Source organism: Parasteatoda tepidariorum, chromosome 2 (genome assembly GCF_982258835.1).
Source record: "Parasteatoda tepidariorum strain Cologne lab strain chromosome 2, Ptep-v5.0, whole genome shotgun sequence".
NCBI lineage: Eukaryota > Metazoa > Arthropoda > Arachnida > Araneae > Theridiidae > Parasteatoda > Parasteatoda tepidariorum.
Window position 1 is genome coordinate 123099292 of NC_141756.1, and position 19502 is coordinate 123118793.

A 19502-nucleotide genomic window follows, 5' to 3' on the forward strand; every position below is an offset into this window, starting at 1 on the left:
AATCATGGATTTAAATCAAATGATTTTTAAAAAAACATCATGGATTTAGATCAAAGGATTTTTTATATATATATTGATTTACAAAGTTAAAATACAGTGAATTGATACTTTTATTATTTCTTTTCTTAGTTTTAAGATTTATTTTAAATAAATTGCTGCATTAATTAATTTTAGTTTACAAAATTACTTTCCTTCTTAGTGTATGTTAAATTCCAACACGTTTGAAATTACATTTTTAAAAATCTTTTGATTCTTGAGATTGAAAGTACAGATTAAAGTAATCTCATTATGAATTTGTAATAACATTTATGACAGTAATAACATTTAATACTGTCTTAACATTTATTGCTGACTTACATAGCTGTAGAAAGTAATTAATAAACATGAATTTTTATCACAACAAAAATACAAATGCTAATTAAATTTCTACCTTTTGATTGAAAAAGCATAGAGTTAAAATCTGCAGTATATTTTATTGGTGGAAAAAGTATATTTCTAATGCTTGAGGTTAAATTTAAACGAATTCTCTATTTCAACCACTCTTTAAATTTCAATCATACATTTGTTTCAAAATGTTTGCTATGCATTCAAGGCTATGTATTATAATGAAAAATTGTTTTAGGTAGTTAGAGCTTCTGTAAATGTTGTTGTAATATAGTTTTAATATTAATTTAATTTTGATTAAACATTTCTAAAGTTTTTTTAATAATAAATCAAAGTGTATTTGAATTTTAAAAAAAAAATCCTATTTAAATCAAAAAAATCATGAACCCTGCTCTGTAGGAACCCTCTTATTAAGTTATTTCGAAGTAACATTTTTTAATTTTCTTATTTAATAATGTTTTGTACATTTCTTGAATAGTTCCTCTGGAGTTCATTATGACCCTTCAAAAAGTAAATATCATCCCATTGAAGATGCTTGTTGGAAACGTAATGAAAAAGTTCCCTATCTTGCACTGGCTAAGACATTGGAATTTATTGAAAACACAAGTGCTAGGTAAGCATTTCATGTTAGAGTTTTCAATTAATTTTAATGAACACAGCACGATGCGTTTATCTTATCAGGGGTCTGTTTAGAAGAAATTTTTCTTTTAAACGGACCCTTCACAAATTTGTTTATCTTCATTATTGTTTTGCTAATCGACTAAACCCTTCCCAGGGGGGAATACAAGAAATATGGATGAAAACGAATTAAGTTTTGTCTTCGGCAGACGCTTCTTCCATTATTCGCCTGAAATTAATATTCTGCGTTCAGCAGTATAGGCTAAATACCAAATTTTTGTATGTTGCACCTCTAATTTAGAAGCAGCGATTGCTGTTTATTTTTGAAAATTTGATTTCTTTTAAATTATAATTTTACAGTGCTGAGCGTAATCTTGTATCTATTTACAATTTAAAAACTCCTAGTTTTTTGCAATAACCGGACCCTATTTGAACAAATTCATAAAAGCAGGACAATGGTTGAAAGAATGTGACTTAACGTTTATTTTATATTCACAAATTGTGAGTAATTTTTTCACAATTTTACAAAAACAAGACCTTTTACAAAATGTCTGGACAGACCCCTGTTTATGTACCTTGGAAATAATTTAAAAAGGGTTCCACCGATTCGGGAAAAACTTGGAGTTGTCAGGAATTTTGATTTCAAGAGAAGAAAGAAAAGTCAGTAAATAGTACAATACTTGGTCAAAACCTGGAAAATAAACAGTTTTAAAATTCACTGTAACATTAAGTGACCAATGAAGGTAAAAATAAATATATCTAGCTTCTGTAATTTTTATTAAAAAATTGGGTGCAACAGTTACATTGTTCTTAGATTTATTAGAATTAGAATTGCAAAATTCTGAAAAATTCTGTGTCAAAAAATTTCTCATTTAAAATTCTTTCTTAAATATTACCATACTTGCATTTTAATAATATAATGCTTTTTGCAGTAAAATTTATTATCTATCTGCCTTAAAAACTAAATTGACTATCTGCCTTAGAGATTAGATGGGTTTGGCTAGTCGTTGTTGGCATAATAATTTTTTGATAAATCTTGTCTCAATTTTTTGTAAATATATTATTTAATACAAAATGTGTATTATATTGCTTATGGCTCATAATTATATTGTTAAAGTGTTATGAAAAGAGTAGAAAGTAAAATATCTGTCTTTACACTTACAGAATTTTTATCCTTTCAGCAATTTTATTTTTAATTACTGCTTTTAAAATTTATGTAGGCTATGTAGGAAAGTAGATATTTTTTATGATTTAAATTAATATTCGTGGAAATTCTATTATTTTCCTTACAATTTTCTGAAAATTTTGGCTGCTGTCCCTGCCTTTAGCATTTAAGAACTTAGGTATGCATACCAATACCTTATAAAGACCTTATTAGTTTGAATATTATTTGAATTTTTAAATTTTTTGGTGCAAAATATTGCTTATCAATATTTTATATATTTGTTTATCTTAAAATCTATGTGTTCATCTAAAATCTTCATCTAGTGAAATTTTGTTTTTACAAGATGCATAATTTGACATATTTTTTCTCAAAAAGTAAGCCTCATGACTTATTGTTGATAATTCATACATTAAGATCATGCATTTAAGTATACAAATCAATGACCAGAAATGGAAAAATATTATTAAAAAATATTTAGTGACACTTTTAAATGGTAATTGCATGGGAAAATGTAATTACTATCCCTTCATGAATCAATTATTAATAAGTAAGTGAAAGAAAACATTATAAATAATATTTAATTGAAAATTTTATTAATATTTTTTTTAAATGGATTATGTCTAGAATTTTGAAGTAATAGAACTATTAAAAAGTTTTACTTTTTCATTGTAAAAGCATTTTTGCATCACTTATATTTAAATTTCAGGATCTGTTTTTTTCTTAACCACAACATTTGCTTTATAATAATTTTGAAACACAATAGATATTGTTTGTTTTGCGTTTTAAAATATAGTTTGTGTATTTTTTTTAAATTGTTTATTATTTAAAAATAGATAGAAATTTGGTTTTGTGGCATTTTTTAAATGACATTTCTTGTGACCAATAAAACTTTTCATCCAAACAACCCATAAAATTTCATTCTTATTCTTTATCTACTTTTTATCAGTTATATTTACACAATTTAACTGAAATTTAGAAATTAAGAATTAAAACTGAAATTGCAAATTTCCGTACTAACATCAAGATTGTTATTCTTTTTAAAGTAACTAGATCCTTATTTATGACTCTCATTTTTTTATATGGAAGGTTGAAAAAAAATTAAAATTTCAAAATTTATACACTAATGCTGTTAATATACTATTACCTTTATACTATAACTAACTATAATTTTACCTTTTTGCACTAGTATTTTAAAATATTTAAATTAGGTGACGTAAGCACTAATTTATTAAAAATATATGATGCAGTATTACTACTTAACAATCAAAAATCATCAATAATGTGAGGAAATATTACGATACAAAAATTTTAAATTTCAAAGTGGCAACTTTTGATCTCATTGCAAAGGTGTCAGTGGAGTGGAAAAGGTTCAAATCTTAATTAGTGTAACAAAAAGAACACAAAAATGTCAAGTAAACTTCTTCAATTTTTAAAAAATAAATAAAAATTCAGTTTTTTTAGCTATTACAACACAAAACAGAAAGTATTCATAACTATCTAAATTGTAAGTAGTTTATTTTAACTTGATAACATTGGATTATATTTTAATTTGATATTATCTCAATATTGAAAGCAGTCATAGGCTTTAAAATTAAGTTTTATTTTTTATGTTTACTAACAACATTATTGACCAAGTAACTAAATATGTAATAACATAACCAAATGAACCAAACAAATTAAAAGTTTTTTGATAGTAAACTAATAATATGCCCTTGGGTAATTACAGCCCTTTTTTTAAATGCATTTAAAGATAAGAGGCAGTAATTACAAACAAAAAAAAATAAATAATAAAATTTCGGCAAAAAGACAAGAAAAATATTTTATTTCTGTAATTGAATTATCCATAATTTATAAAAGGTAACTTATTACATTCTGTACAAATCAAAATTTTTTCACTTGCTTGCAAATTCTTAGATGAAAATAAAGGGGGACAGTAATTCCATTCAATAAAGTAACAGATTTTTAAAGGTAAAATTAAGGTTATTTATTCCCCCCCCCCCCAGGAAAAAAATAGTACTGCAATTAAACTTTGTTCTGAAGAGAAGAATGTTCTTTGTTACCTGGAACTTATATTTTATTCAACTAGACCTATCTATAGTGTTATTAGCACTTTTCGTACATGTAACAGTAGTAAAGTACTAAAGTAGGGGATACACAAAACAAAGTGATGTGTAGAACAAATATAAAAAAATTTCTAAGAATATTGATTATAAATATTCAAGTAGACTGTCCTACTATATCAGAATCTGTGTGCATTTTTCTTTGTAACATCTTCATAATGTAGTAAATTACAAAAAATAAATATTCAGAAATGTGTGTTAGGGACACAGGACAGTAATGACATTTTACCACATTTTATTTTTATGAGTGCAAAATATTTCAGATGTATATTACTTTTTCTACTCCTTGTATTTTGAGCAAAACTTATCATTAAATAATGAAAATGAATATTTTAATGAGAAGTTTTGCTTAAGGATTTAAAAGCAAACATATTGAGAAAATAACCTATGTATATGTATAACCTATGTATATGACAGCAAAAATGTGATCTGGAGTTTTGTTGAAATCTTTTCTGTAAATCCTGGAAATGTAATTGAGTTTGGACATTGTTGAAAAGACAAGGGCTTTGTAAATTTTAGATTACAGTGACCTCTCCCTTATGCACCTTTTTCATTTATACAACGATTTTTATAGGTCCCAATACATTAGATAGGAAAAAAATTATAAACAAACTTCGTTTATGCGTTGCTCTAAAAATAAAATTTTCAATTATGCGCCGAAATTTTAGGCTAACATTTTAATTTTTTAATCCTTTAAATATTTTTTCCTTTTTAAAAATTTTTTTTTAAATTCAAAATGAAGCAAATAAGCAATCCTTGTTAACAGATAAAAGGAAATATATGTTGTTAAATCCTATTGAATTTGCATCCCCCTGTGACCTTTTCATTTTTGCTGTTTCTGGAAAGACATTCTTTCTAGAATTTTGAATAGGGTGTCTTATCTGTTACACCAACAACAATGAAAGCCCATTCATCTTTTAGGAAATGACCATTCCTCTTGTCCAGAGGTTAGTTTTACTCCCATGCTGATTTCTAGAAAAAAAAAGACACCTGGAATACGAAAGATGAAAGAGACCGTGATCACTTGCTTGCAGTCAGATGGACATTATGAGTAAATAAAAGGAGGTGATCAGTTTAGTGACAGAAATACTTGAACTACTTATTGTGCAGCATATTATGACGTCAAGTACTTTTCTTAGAAATTTATCATGTGATGTTTCACCCCCTCCCATAAAACTCAAATATTTCGTGAAGAACTGTTCTTTTATATCTAACTAAAACTTGCGAGCGATGAAAACGTGGTGGATGATACTGACGAGATGATAAAGTTCCTCCAAATCACACAGCAGTATTGAAAGCTTTAGACATTATTCCTGACTATTTACAATTTAATTTTGCTTCTGAAACTCCCCCTTATCCCATTTATATGAACTGGAAAAAACAGTTTTTGAATAACGTCTGCAAAAACAAATACAAACGTGTATTGAGATTATTTTGTAAGAAAATAAATTGTCTTAAGGTATGTTAAATTTCTTCTTTGTATAATTATAGTAAATACCAAAACAGTATAAATATTAACATTTAATCTTCAGAAACATATTTATTCATATTGTCACTGTAATTCATGTTGCATTTTAGAATTTTGAAGTTTTTCACTTATGCGCCTCTTTCACTTATGCGCTTTTTTCTCTTGGCCCCTTACACCGGTGCATAAGTGAGAGTTCACTGTAATTGAAAATTGCTTCAATGTATTTATTATGTATTACTTTAAATTGATTTAAAACACAAATGCTATGTAAAAATTTTGAGTTAATATGCTATTTACAGGCTGAAGATAGTTGAAATTCTTGCAAACTACTTTCGTTCCGTCATTGTTCTGACACCAGATGACCTCTTGCAGTCTGTGTACCTGTGCCTAAATCGCATCGCTCCAGAGTATGAAGGTATTGAGTTGGGAGTTGGTGACATGGTGTTGATGAAAGCCGTTGCTCAGGCTACCGGACGAACTCTCGATAAAATAAGGGCAGAAGTGAAGGAAAAAGGAGATCTTGGGCTAGTTGCTGAGGTTTAATTTTATTATTTTTTTCTTGTCTTTAATCTCTTTTACATGACAACCTTGCTACATTATTTTAAGAGTGCAAATTTTAGGATGTGAGTTAATTAAGCTGTAGAAAAAAAAAGTAATTTAGTCTTTATAAAAAAAAAATTTGTACAGAAGATCTGCTATAAACCGCCATTTGCCGGAAAACACTTTCCTTTGATAAGTATAAACAATGAAAAATGTTGACTAAAGTTTTCTGTAACTTTAATTTTTTACATCATTTATTCAATTGTTTATTAAGATGCTACAAATTTTAAAAGTTCGTATAAGCAAAATTTATAAATTTGTTCGTTATTAACTCTATTACTTCCATAGCTGCCTACTCTATTGGATTTTCTAGTAGACGAGCTTCTTTTTGTAAAATTCAGTTAACTATCTTTGAATTAAATTCCTATTACTATTCAAAATTATATATAAACATAATGCATAACATTTCAAGATAATTAAATGTGAAATTATAACTAGAAATTATTGCAGTTTTTTTATTTTGATGACTATAAAAATCCCTAAAATTCTCAATGTGCGAAATGTTTAGTTTATTTTGCAACAATTATCATGACATTTATATTATTTCTTAAAATCTATTGGATTTCTTGCTATGTGTGTTGGCAGCTATGTGCTTTAATTTTTAAAAAAAAAATTTTTTTTTTAGAATAAACATATAAGTTTATATTTTTGTGTTTTTAGATATTTATATCTAAAAATTATTCTATAGCATTTTATAATTAATATGCTGCAGTTTAATATTGTTGCAATGTTTAAGGATTTGTGAAATGATCTATGTAACAAATAAATTCAAAAAACTTGGAAGGTTTGTGTTATCTTCTACTGTAATTGAGAGAGTTTCAAACGTGCTACAATTTTATGTATTTTACTAAGAGTGAGACTACCCTCAATGCATCATCAATATTCTCAGTCATTTTTATTTATTCTCAAAAATATTATAATTGATAATGTATTGATTATATGATTTGTTATTAATTTAAGACTTGTGAAGATTATTTTTCTAATAAATGTTTTCTACCCTCAGAGTAGCCGAGGTAACCAGAAAGTGATGTTTGCTCCTCCAAAATTGACAGTGGCTTCAGTATTCTCTAAATTCAAAGAAATTGCTAAAATGTCTGGAAATGCTGTAAGATATCTTTTTTCAAGTATTCAATATTACTTAAAAATGTTATCAACAGGTAAATGAAAAACTTTTTGCCATTATACAATCTACGAATTTTGGCACACATTGATTCACTCTTGTAACTAGTTTCAATCTTTTCGTTGTCATCTAATTTTGGCGAAATTCGTTTGAAAATGACGGATTTTTAAAAAAAAAATGTTTTTCCCCCTTTTCAGAATTACAGCGACACGGTGACATTGTCACAAAACATTACTTAGTTCTTGCAGAAAGATTTTTCTTTTAAAAAAGTAAAAAATTTTACTTTTCTTTTGAATGCATTTAGATAATAACTTTTTGACGCATTGAATTTACGCCGATAGTATTGTAAATCAATTGTATTTTCAGCAGTTATGGACATAGATTTTCACGTAGTTTTTAAATATCCCAATACATTTCAAACAAAACGGAAAATTCGAATCTTGCATTTCAGTATTTACTTTTGAAGACTGTTGATTTCTCCATAACTTTTAAATCTGATATTTTTTATACATTATTTTCGAGTACAACAACCTGAACTCGAAACGAAACGTGCATTTGAGTAGTCAGATTCATGTGATTTCGTCAGCGATCTTTTTTTCGGCAAAAATTAGTGTGGGTTTCATGATTTTTATATGAAATATATTTTTTTTTATTGAAATGATTATTTACAAAATGTGAAAAAAGAAATAATTTGTGCATCCCCCCAACAACAACAAAATGCAAGAATATCACCCATATCTTAGAATAAAAAATTATTTCATTTCCAATTAAAAAATAAAATTATATATATTTTTTTTCCTGTAAACACAGCACTTTTGTTATTTTAAATGAGTGACATATATGTGTGTTTATTATTAAAAGTATTTTGCATAGAGATATAAGTGTTAGAGAGTTTTGTCGCAGGTTGCTAGAAATAATTCTGCCGCAAGGCATTTTTTAAAAGACTCTTTATTGATTCATACCATTAGTATAAATTTGGTTAAAAATAAGAAAGAAGTTGATATTAGAAATCCTAAAATGTTACGTGCAGAAACACTTTTTAAATGATTGAAAAATACCTGAAATTTAAGCAAGAGAAATGTAGGAAATATTTATTCAAAGAAATGTTTTAATCAAAATATCAATGCAAGATTTTATTTATTTAAATTGTAGAGTATGAATCTCCTCATTTAATTCTTAAAGTCGCTGTAAATACAAATCCTGTGTTTAATTTTAACAACATGAAGATACGAATTTCAATATTTTATTTTAAAATTGTGTAAATATGAATCTTAATGTTAGATTTTAAAATCACGTGAAGACAAATTCAGAACTATAATTTTTAAGCCACTTAAACGCAAATCATAATAGTGGCTTTTAAATCACCTTCTTTTTAACAGCAGCTTATAGAATTTTAGCAATTGTAACATATTTTCCGCGAACAGCGTTCATGTATATTATACAGTTGTCAGTTTATTAATAATCTTATTCCATTGCACCATCGAAAAATAAGAGTTCACTTTACTTAAAATCTTGTGTAACATTTAGAAAATAAACTCATTTAGAATATTGCTTGCTTTTGATAACATTGATATTTTAATAAAAGTGTTCTTTTTCTGATCAATAAGGTCACCATTGTTTAATCGAAATATGATTTTATATCACTTTTTTCATTTAATAAAAGTTTATATTGAGTTATCAAATTTGAAGCTGCTGGCATTAAAAAAAAATATTATCTAAGAGGATTACTGTATACTTCTGAATATAAATCCATTTTTATAACCAAAGAGTAAGCTTTTCCTTTAAAATTGTACCTAAAATTTAAAAACCTTTTTAAAAGCCGACAAAAAAAAAGAAAAAAAGGTGCAGAATCTTTGAGAGTAACTTTCAGCTTCTCTTTTGGACTACCAAGCGTTCTTATTTTATCTTTAATATTGAAGTAAAAACTCATTATTCTTTCCTTCCTACTTTTGTTTTCTTCACAAACATATTAATTACTAGTCCTCATCAGACACTAACTATGAGAACTATCTGATTTTCGAAGTAATCAATGTGTAACTGTTTGAAAAAAAAATCTAATTTTGTACTCATTGGTTGTTTTATGAGAAAAAATAAGTAGTAGAAGAAATTCTTATTAAAAAATATATCTCTTTCCTTTTCCCTTGACCTTTTCCCTTGTTATTTTTAGGCATTATATTATCAAATGTTATTTTATGTATTTATATGTTTTGTTTGCACTATTTCATCATGTTTTGTGTTCCGTCAATAATGTTATATTCACAGAAAGGTATTTCTGTTTATTGGAATGTTTTCATGGAATTTCTTGAATTTAACACCAAACATACCATAACCGCTTAAGAACTTTTGCATCGACAATGCGCTTATCATCTTATCGTTTTTGCACATTTGACTTCATTGCTTTTTCTAACAATTATATAGATGGTTTTAAAAATTGGTATATGTATTTATATTGTGGAAATTTCAATATGATTACAAAAAAAAAGAAAAAATCAGTCAAAGACAAAAAAAAAAAAAAAAACTTAACATCCAATTTCCTCTTTTTTTTTTTTTTTTTTTGTTCACTATATCCACAAAAAATAATATAATCAGGGATCTGTATAAAAGAAATTTGGTTCCGTTAACGGACTCTTCACGAAATACTTTTTCATGAAAACGGACCCTTCACAAAATATTTTATCTTAAAAAATGACCTTTCTCAAAAGATTTTATTTTTTATTCACACTGTTCTCAAATTTGCTTATCTTCATGATTAATGTTTTGTAAGTCGAAAATAGTAATATAAAAAAATGGAAAGCTAAGAGAACCGCTAAGTTATTGTGAAGTCTTTACCTGCGCCCTTCTTTACCTCTCTCCTCATCCACCATTCTTCCTCCTCCGCCTTCCTTTCTCTTCTAGAGGAAGCTGATAACGTCAGTGATCGGCACTCTGACTTAGCATGTAGCAGAACAGAACATTTTATGCTCGCCCTGTCACATTTTATTTATTTCCTTGATTTTGCAAATTTACCTATCTCGCTATTGTCTTATTTTATTTATAATTCCAATCCGCAATCTGGGAAATATGGTCTTAGTAGTGTGGTTAGGAGAGTATTCTAAAGCTTGGATTCCTTAATGTTGATTTTACTTCTTATGTTTTTCGCTATATCTCTAGAACTTTTTAAGTGAATTGAAAGTTTTTTACGCACAATTCTAAAATTCATTTATCCAAAGATAATTCTATGCAAAAAAAATAACTTTTAGTAAATATTTATTATTTTACTTAATAATGGTCAGAAAAATTTTGAATTGTAAGGTGTAAAAATGTATGCATAATTTTAATAAAAAAATTGTTTTTTTGCATGGTAATATGCAGAATTTGATCACAATCGGCCATGGTTCCTTAGAAATTGAATTTTAACTATGGGACTTTTTTTGGGGGGGGGTGTCATAAATCCGAAACCATCGAAGGAAAGGTGTGTTTATTCAGAGAAAGTGCCTTTTTTGTGTTTGACTTCTTAATTCAAAATATAGTCTACACTTATTAATTGCATTTTTGAGTTCACCCCCTCAAGCCATTAAGGTTGAGTCCTAAAGATCCAATTTAGAATTATTTGGGTGGTCCATTTTTTTTTCTTGCTCTGTGCATTTTTATTAATATTAAATAAGTAAACTTTTTTGTTTTATTTTAGTTAATAAATACTTTATATTTATTCATAAAATTTATTAATTAAATATTATTTAATAAAAACTATTTTATACCAATTTTTTTTAAATAAAATATTATAAATTTACTTAATATGTAACACTTTACTTAATATGTGATCTATTAGCTGTGTTTTTTAAAATGTATCAATTGGAGTTATTAAAAATGTAAGTGATTTTGTTATCAATATTCGTCCAAAACAAATATTCGTCATTTGAGTAGTATAGGCTAAATACGGAATATTTGTATGTTGCATCACTAATTTAGTGGCAGCATATAGAAATTTTTTTTGAAAATGTACTTGTTTTAATTATAATTTTACAGTGTTGAGTATAATCTTGCATCTACGAGGCGTGTTTTTTAAGTAAGAACCGTTTTCCCACCGCACTGCGATCGCATTCTGTGCATCCACACTGGGTACCTACATCTCTTGCCTACGCACTGACGCCATTGCAGTCTGATTCTTCCTTGTTTACTGAGTGTTTAAGATGCCTCCGATAATTGTGAGTCCCGTCAACTGTGAAGTACTGGCTGTTATAAGATTTCTTAGTGCTAAAGGCTTAAAACCGATCAATATTCATCGTGAGATCTGTGCAGTTTATGGACAAAACATTATGAGTGATGGAATGGTAATAAAATGGGTGAGAGCATTTAAAGAAGGCCGCACAAATGTGCATGATGATAAACGGCGTGGGCATCCTTCAGTCGTTAATGAAAGTATGGTGCAGGAAGTGGACAATAAGGTGAGAGAAAACAGACGCTTTACGATTTCCTCCTTGTGTTTTGACTTTCCTAATGTTTCTCGTAGTGTTTTGTATAGCATTGTGACCGAGCACTTGAATTACCGAAAATTGTGCTCACGTTGGGTACCGAAAATGTTGGCGGTTGTGCACAAAACTAAACGTTTAGGCAGTGCATTGACTTTTCTTGAGCGGTACCACAATGACGGGGATGATTTCTTAAGCCAAATTGTTACAGGCGATGAAACATGGGTGGCCTACGTCACACCAGAATCAAAGCAACAGTCCATGGTATGGCGGCATTCAGATTCACCCAGAAAAGTAAAGTTTTAACAATTTCTGCGCAAAAAGTCATGTGCGCAGTTTTTTTGAAAAATCTGCTCTGTTCAATCCAGCACAAAAGACGTGGCAAGTTAAAGAAGGGCATCGTTTTGCTGCATGACAATGCCCGTCCGCATGTGGCTAATCGGACCAAAGATCTCATCACATCTTTTCAATGGGAAACTCTAGATCATCCTCCGTACAGCCCTGATCTGGCACCCAGTGACTATCATCTGTTCCTGCACTTGAAGAAACACCTGGGCGGTCAGCGTCTTCAAGACGATGGCGAAGTCAAAGCAGCTGTGATGCAGTGGTTAAAAAGTCAGACGGCAGACTTCTATGAGGAGGGTATTCAAAAACTGATACAACATTATGACAAATGCCTCAAAGTTGAAGGAAATTATGTAGAAAAGTAGATTACGGTACAGGCTTTCATGTAAAATAAAATTATTGAAATGTCTTTTTTTAATTTCAAAACGGTACTTACTTGAAGAACACACCTCGTATTTATAATTTAAGAACTCCTTAAAAGTGGTTTTTGCAATGACAGGATCCTATTTGTGTAAATTCACCAAATCAGGACCCTGGTTGAAAGAATGTGACTTAACATTAATTTTAGATTCACAAATTATGGGTAGTTTTTTCAAAATTTTGTAAAAACACAATCTTTCATAAAATGTCTGCACAGACCCCTGATTATACATGTATTTCAAGGCGCGGGAGCGAACTTTTCAGTCACTATAGCAGGGTTTGACTGTATAATCAGTGTACTCAAATTTCTAAATATGATTGACGTTGATTTAATGTACCGTTAAAGAAATAGGTCATTTTCAAAACATTTGCACTTTTGATGTCTCATAAATTTAAGTAATTTCAATTACTGAAATAAAATTTCAAATGACATTAAGAATTCAAATTAATTTACTACATATTCTTAGTAAATGTAGATATATTGAAATTATTATTTAAAAATTATTCCTGTGTAATAGTTTTTAATACAGCTTACTTTCTCTGTCATCTTTGCCTCTTATTTAACTGCAAACTAAAATTTATCTATTGGTGAAAATTGCATCTCACAGCTTATCTAATATACAGCTTTAAAGTATAAATCAAACATTTCAATGTTGTCTCAGTTACCATAATTATTTTAATAAATTATTTTTGTTGATTTGGCAAAGTTGGTCCTCCCTGCATGGCCTATTTTTATAGATAAGATAGCCATTTTAAAAAATTATCTTGTGTTCTAAGAAAATAAAGCTTTGACAAGATAAGGATGTTTTATTTACATAATTATTTTAGATTTATTATTTTAATGTTCCTTCTTTCTTTTTTTTTCTATTTTTTTTTCTGTTCTATTGGTAAGATGAAATTATGTTTTTCAGTTTTATATAAACATTTCTTTTCGGTTAAACCTGCTCAATTAAAATGACTCTTGTAGTTTTTGTTCACTTTTGTTTCTCTTTCTACCATGCTCATGGTAACTTTATTTATTGACTTTTTATTTATTATTTCATTAAATATTGCATTCAATGTTTGTAAAACTAAAATTGAGTTTTTCTTTACAAACTGGGAAAATACAGTGAATTTTGTTTTTAAAAAAATGGTAACCACTCAAAGGGTAATCTATTGTAACCACTCAAAGGTTAAACCTGCTCAATTAAAATGACTCTTGCAGTTTTTTTCACTTTTGTTTCTCTTTCTACCATGCTCATGGTAACTTTATTTATTGACTTTTTATTTATTATTTCATTAAATATTGCATTCAATGTTTGTAAAACTAAAATTGAGTTTTTCTTTACAAACTGGGAAAATACAGTGAATTTTGTTTTTAAAAAAATGGTAACCACTCAAAGGGTAATCTATTGTAACCACTCAAAGGTTAAACCTGCTCAATTAAAATGACTCTTGCAGTTTTTTTCACTTTTGTTTCTCTTTCTACCATGCTCATGGTAACTTTATTTATTGACTTTTTATTTATTATTTCATTAAATATTGCATTCAATGTTTGTAAAACTAAAATTGAGTTTTTCTTTACAAACTGGGAAAATACAGTGAATTTTGTTTTTAAAAAAATGGTAACCACTCAAAGGGTAATCTATTGTAACCACTCAAAGGTTAAACCTGCTCAATTAAAATGACTCTTGCAGTTTTTTTCACTTTTGTTTCTCTTTCTACCATGCTCATGGTAACTTTATTTATTGACTTTTTATTTATTATTTCATTAAATATTGCATTCAATGTTTGTAAAACTAAAATTGAGTTTTTCTTTACAAACTGGGAAAATACAGTGAATTTTGTTTTTAAAAAAATGGTAACCACTCAAAGGGTAATCTATTGTAACCACTCAAAGGTTAAACCTGCTCAATTAAAATGACTCTTGCAGTTTTTTTCACTTTTGTTTCTCTTTCTACCATGCTCATGGTAACTTTATTTATTGACTTTTTATTTATTATTTCATTAAATATTGCATTCAATGTTTGTAAAACTAAAATTGAGTTTTTCTTTACAAACTGGGAAAATACAGTGAATTTTGTTTTTAAAAAAATGGTAACCACTCAAAGGGTAATCTATTGTAACCACTCAAAGGTTAAACCTGCTCAATTAAAATGACTCTTGCAGTTTTTTTCACTTTTGTTTCTCTTTCTACCATGCTCATGGTAACTTTATTTATTGACTTTTTATTTATTATTTCATTAAATATTGCATTCAATGTTTGTAAAACTAATATTGAGTTTTTCTTTACAAACTGGGAAAATACAGAGAATTTTGTTTTTAAAAAAATGGTAACCACTCGAAGGGAAATCTATGGGATATTTAAGGAAGATATTTCAGCTATGCTAAACTATGTCATTTACTATAACATTATTTAAGTATATTCAGCTGTTCCTTTAAGTTTTCCAGCATTTAAAACTAGTATAGTTAGTCCAATATAGCTCACACAAGATCACAGTAACTCTTGTTTCCTCTTGATACATTATGTATAATACGTACAGGGAAAACACAGAGAATTTTTTTCCAGATTTGAGTGGCAACTCTGTAGTTGCAGCTGACAATTTTAAAGGTAGTAATTTGAATATTTAATTTTTTTAAGAAAATTTTTTCTGATTGCCTCTTTATTTTAAAAATGACCTATGAAAATAACATTGATATAATGCCTTAAAATTTAAAAAAAATATAGCATAATTTGTATATTAAAATGTAAATCATTGATTTAGGCGATGGCCAAGAAGACCGATAAAATTCAGACGTTGTTTGTCGCTTGCCGAGATTGTGAGGCCAAATACATCATCAGATCACTAAGCGGGAAACTGAGAATTGGATTAGCAGAACAATCTGTTCTAGCAGCTTTGGGCAGAGCTGTTGTTTTGACACCTCCTGGCCAAACATATCCTCCTGATAAAATTGACACCTCATCTGGAATGTCTAGTGAGAAATTCAAGAAACTTCAGGATGAAAAAACACTTATTCTGAAAACTACCTACTGGTGAGAATTGTGTCTTCTTAATATTTAAGTTAAAAAATGTGCGTATATGACGATTGTGTGAATGAAATCCTTTTGCCTGATATTAGGTGAAAGTTCCTTTAATTATATTTTGAAGTTTCATTGGTTAGATAACCTTGCTAAAAATATAGTTATGTGTAAATGTCAACTATTTATTATTTTTCATTGTTTATTTTTATTACCAGCCAATTATATTATATGATAATGTTTTTTATAATAATTATATTAAATACCTTTTATAATTTCAATTACATTTTGTTTATGCAGTGAATGCCCTAATTATGATTTGATGATACCTGTTCTTTTGAAAGAAGGTATCGATCGTCTTTCTGAACATTGCCAACTTTCACCGGGCTGCCCACTGAAGCCCATGTTAGCTCACCCTACAACGGGGATTGATGAAGTGCTGCAACGTTTCGTTAATAATGATTTCACGTGTGAATTTAAATATGATGGTGAACGAGCTCAAGTATGTTAGTTATTTCTTTTTCTTTTTTTTTTCTTAAAACTAAGTTGGCATTGGAAGAAAAAAAAATCTATATTTTCAGTTTCATGTTTGCAATTATTCTTGGTGAATTAGCTTACTTCAATGATTTAAAGTATTTAAAACAATTCTGCTTTATTCCTGTTTTCAGTTTAGTTTTTCAAATCATTTTTTTTTTTAAATATTAAGTTATGATTTGTTTGTATTTGATATTTAAAATCAATGAGAAAGATGTTAAGACCAGGGGGATTATATTCCAGGGGGTTCCTGGAAAAAATAGTAACTTTGTTAAGTCTTTGAATTAAAATTTCTTGGAATTAGTCATGGAAAGTCATGAATTGGAAAATCTAAAATGTAGCAGATACCCTGTCTATAATACCTGTATATATTTTTGATGCTTTTTTCATGCAGTAGAATCCTAATCGATTGTTTCACATGTGACTATTCATTGCTAACAATAGATACAGTAAAACGAGGGTCGACACAAAATATCAAATAAAGACTTGACAATTTTTTTAAAAGGTTTAGACTTGAAAATTAATAAATTTTGGTTGAATAAATTATGTACTTATTCTATGATGCAATGGAAGGATAAATTAACACATTTAATAATTTGAAATATTTGGAAATTTTGGTTTTCTTAGTACAAACAATAAATTTCTGACATTTGTAGCAGATTGCTGTTCATTTTCTTTAGGTTCAAGTTAATGTAGAGTATTTTATTGTATCAAAGCAAAGGCCTTTCACAAATAATGTTGAAATAACTTTCAGTCTCAATGCGTCAGAGCTGCGAGTGGCCTGAGTTGTGACATTTTTCGTATGTCTTGGCCTTCTTTAGCTTTCTATTTTCAGCAGTTGTTGCGAGAACATAAAACGTATTGTTGAGACATTTTTCTCAAACTATAACAAATCCTCCTTTCCTTAATCATTATTATATTATGCAAAGAATACATGATAAGATTAGTATTTGTAAAGGGACCATTAAAACAATATGATGCAACAAAATTTGTATTAACGATCGACGGAAAATCAACTTAATTTATTTTTGATATCTGATAATCTACTGATTGTTTTTCTAATGTTGTATTTTTACTGTTACTAATTAGTAATTTGTTTTTAATTATAAGAACCCCAGCAACAATTTTATCTTGGCACTAGTTGGGCTGAATATGAGTCCTGTATGATCATTCACCAAGGGACCAATATTGGAATGTCCAGATTTTTTTAATATTGGTTCTATATAGGGCCAATATTAACCTTTATCAGGCCTATATTGGCTAAATCAGGGGTTTCCAACTTACATGAGGCTGGGTACCGCAGTTAAAAACACCATTCAAATGGCAGGTCACAACTTTATCAAAATTTTATACAGGACTCTTTTATGTTTGAAGGAACATTAAATATTACTGTCAGATTTTTATCAAGTTGTACAAAACAAAAGTATTGAATTACAAATTAAAATAAGAAGTAGATTTTTAATTGCATATTAAAAAATTCTGGCTACAAAATTTACAAATGTAAATAATTTCGTCCAAAATGAGTGGTTTCAAAAAGTTAAATCGCAGAACTTCTGCGTGAAAATTTCTGAACACACATGCTAAACTATATTCACAGCACACAAAAAATAGAAAACGAAATAAAAAAGAGCAACATACATGGTTATTTTTGTATTTGAATAAATATTTTCTTGAATGCCAAACTTGAGAAATAAATCTTTTTGTACCATTGGTTACAATTTCTGTGAACAAAGTTACAATTTCTGTGGACAAAAAGTAATATTTTGTTTAGAAAAGATATTTTATTTACTAGTATTTAAAACAAAAATATTTTCTCAATATTTTTCATGGCAACAAAATATAAACAATGAAAAGTTTACTGAAAATAGTGTGATAGTGTCATGATTCTGTGTATATATTTAATAAAAGTTAACAATATTATAAAAGATTTTGAAAAGTATTAAAAGAAAATGCTCAAAGATATAAATGTTTGAAGAACTATACTTCGCTAAACCGGTTTATAATCTACACAGAAAAAGAAATGTTCTCTTTTTGTAAAAATAAAGTTTTGGGAATAATTTAAATTAGCAAGGTTAAATTATTTAGGTTTAATATTAGGTTTAATAATATATTTACTTATAAAAAATTATTTTTTAACTTTTTTATGTTCATATAACATACATTTTCAGATCCATAGAACAGACAAAGGTGAAGTTAAAATATTTAGCCGTAATCAAGAAGATAACACTTCAAAATATCCCGATATTATTGCCAGAATTTCTAAGGCATTGAAAGATACTACAAAATCATTTATCCTTGACACAGAAGCTGTTGCTTGGGATCATGAAATGAAACAAATTTTACCCTTTCAAATACTTAGTACTAGAAAAAAGAAAGTAAGTCAGTTCTGTTATTATATCTTTATGACTAAATGTGTTTTATTTTTTGTGTGTAAATTTTATACGTAACTAAAAAAAAAAATTAGGGGAGCAAGCAGTGATGAAACTTTTGTGCGGTAGTCATGCATGGGCGTGAAGTGAAAAATACAGGTGCAATGAAATGCGATACAGAAAAAAGAAGTAAAAAGCAATTGTGTATGAATTTTAATTGTTTGGAATGGAATAAAGAGCATGAAATGTTTGAAGGCAACAATTTGATAACATTTAAAAGACAAAAATCTGATTGTTTGGATGTTTAATATGGTATGTTGTCCCCCCAAACCGCCAAGACTGCCACACACCCATTTTGCATAAATTTAACGAGGTAATCAATGAGATTTCGTTGAACCCATGTACTCCCCTAATTTTTTGAGCAGTGTTTGTATATGTATATATATATATATACATGCACTAGCAAAATACCTGTTCTTTATACGGAGTGAATAAAAAAATGAAAATAATAAATCAATACTGAATAATGCAAAATCATGCACGAAATTGAAAGGCATATAACGACACAGTAATAAAGCTAAAATAATTTATGTTAGACGTTAATTACGTTATTAAATAAAGCAAAAAAACAGGGTACCCACAGGTCAGAAAAAACCTGAAATTGTCAGGGAATAAGAAACAACCAAAGTAAATTAGGAAAAATCGCTAATTTTTGCTTAAACCTAGAAAAATTGTACGTCAGACCTGGAATAATGATTGATCGCAATGCCATAAGCTTATTTCCATACGTGCCGAAGCATGTCGACTGCCTTTAAGTGTTTGAAGTCAGAGCCAATGAGATTTATTGAAAGTTTTGCATGTTGTTGTTGAATAGGTGCAGCGTCATTGAAATGACTAGACTCCTCGTGTGGGG

The 19502-nt window shown here is 28.2% G+C and overlaps 1 protein-coding gene across 2 annotated transcripts in view; it reads left to right on the forward strand.

Annotated features, from left to right (window-relative positions):
• Positions 1-19502, forward strand: part of DNAlig1 (DNA ligase 1) — a 64877-nt gene that overhangs the window by 31050 nt on the left and 14325 nt on the right. For both annotated transcript variants that reach the window (XM_087158260.1, XM_087158259.1), the window contains exons 13-18: positions 863-997; positions 6055-6292; positions 7359-7460; positions 15433-15701; positions 15987-16188; positions 18389-18595. In XM_087158260.1, coding sequence (XP_087014386.1) covers positions 863-997; positions 6055-6292; positions 7359-7460; positions 15433-15701; positions 15987-16188; positions 18389-18595 — 1153 coding nt within the window. The remainder of the gene's footprint in view (positions 1-862; positions 998-6054; positions 6293-7358; positions 7461-15432; positions 15702-15986; positions 16189-18388; positions 18596-19502) is intronic.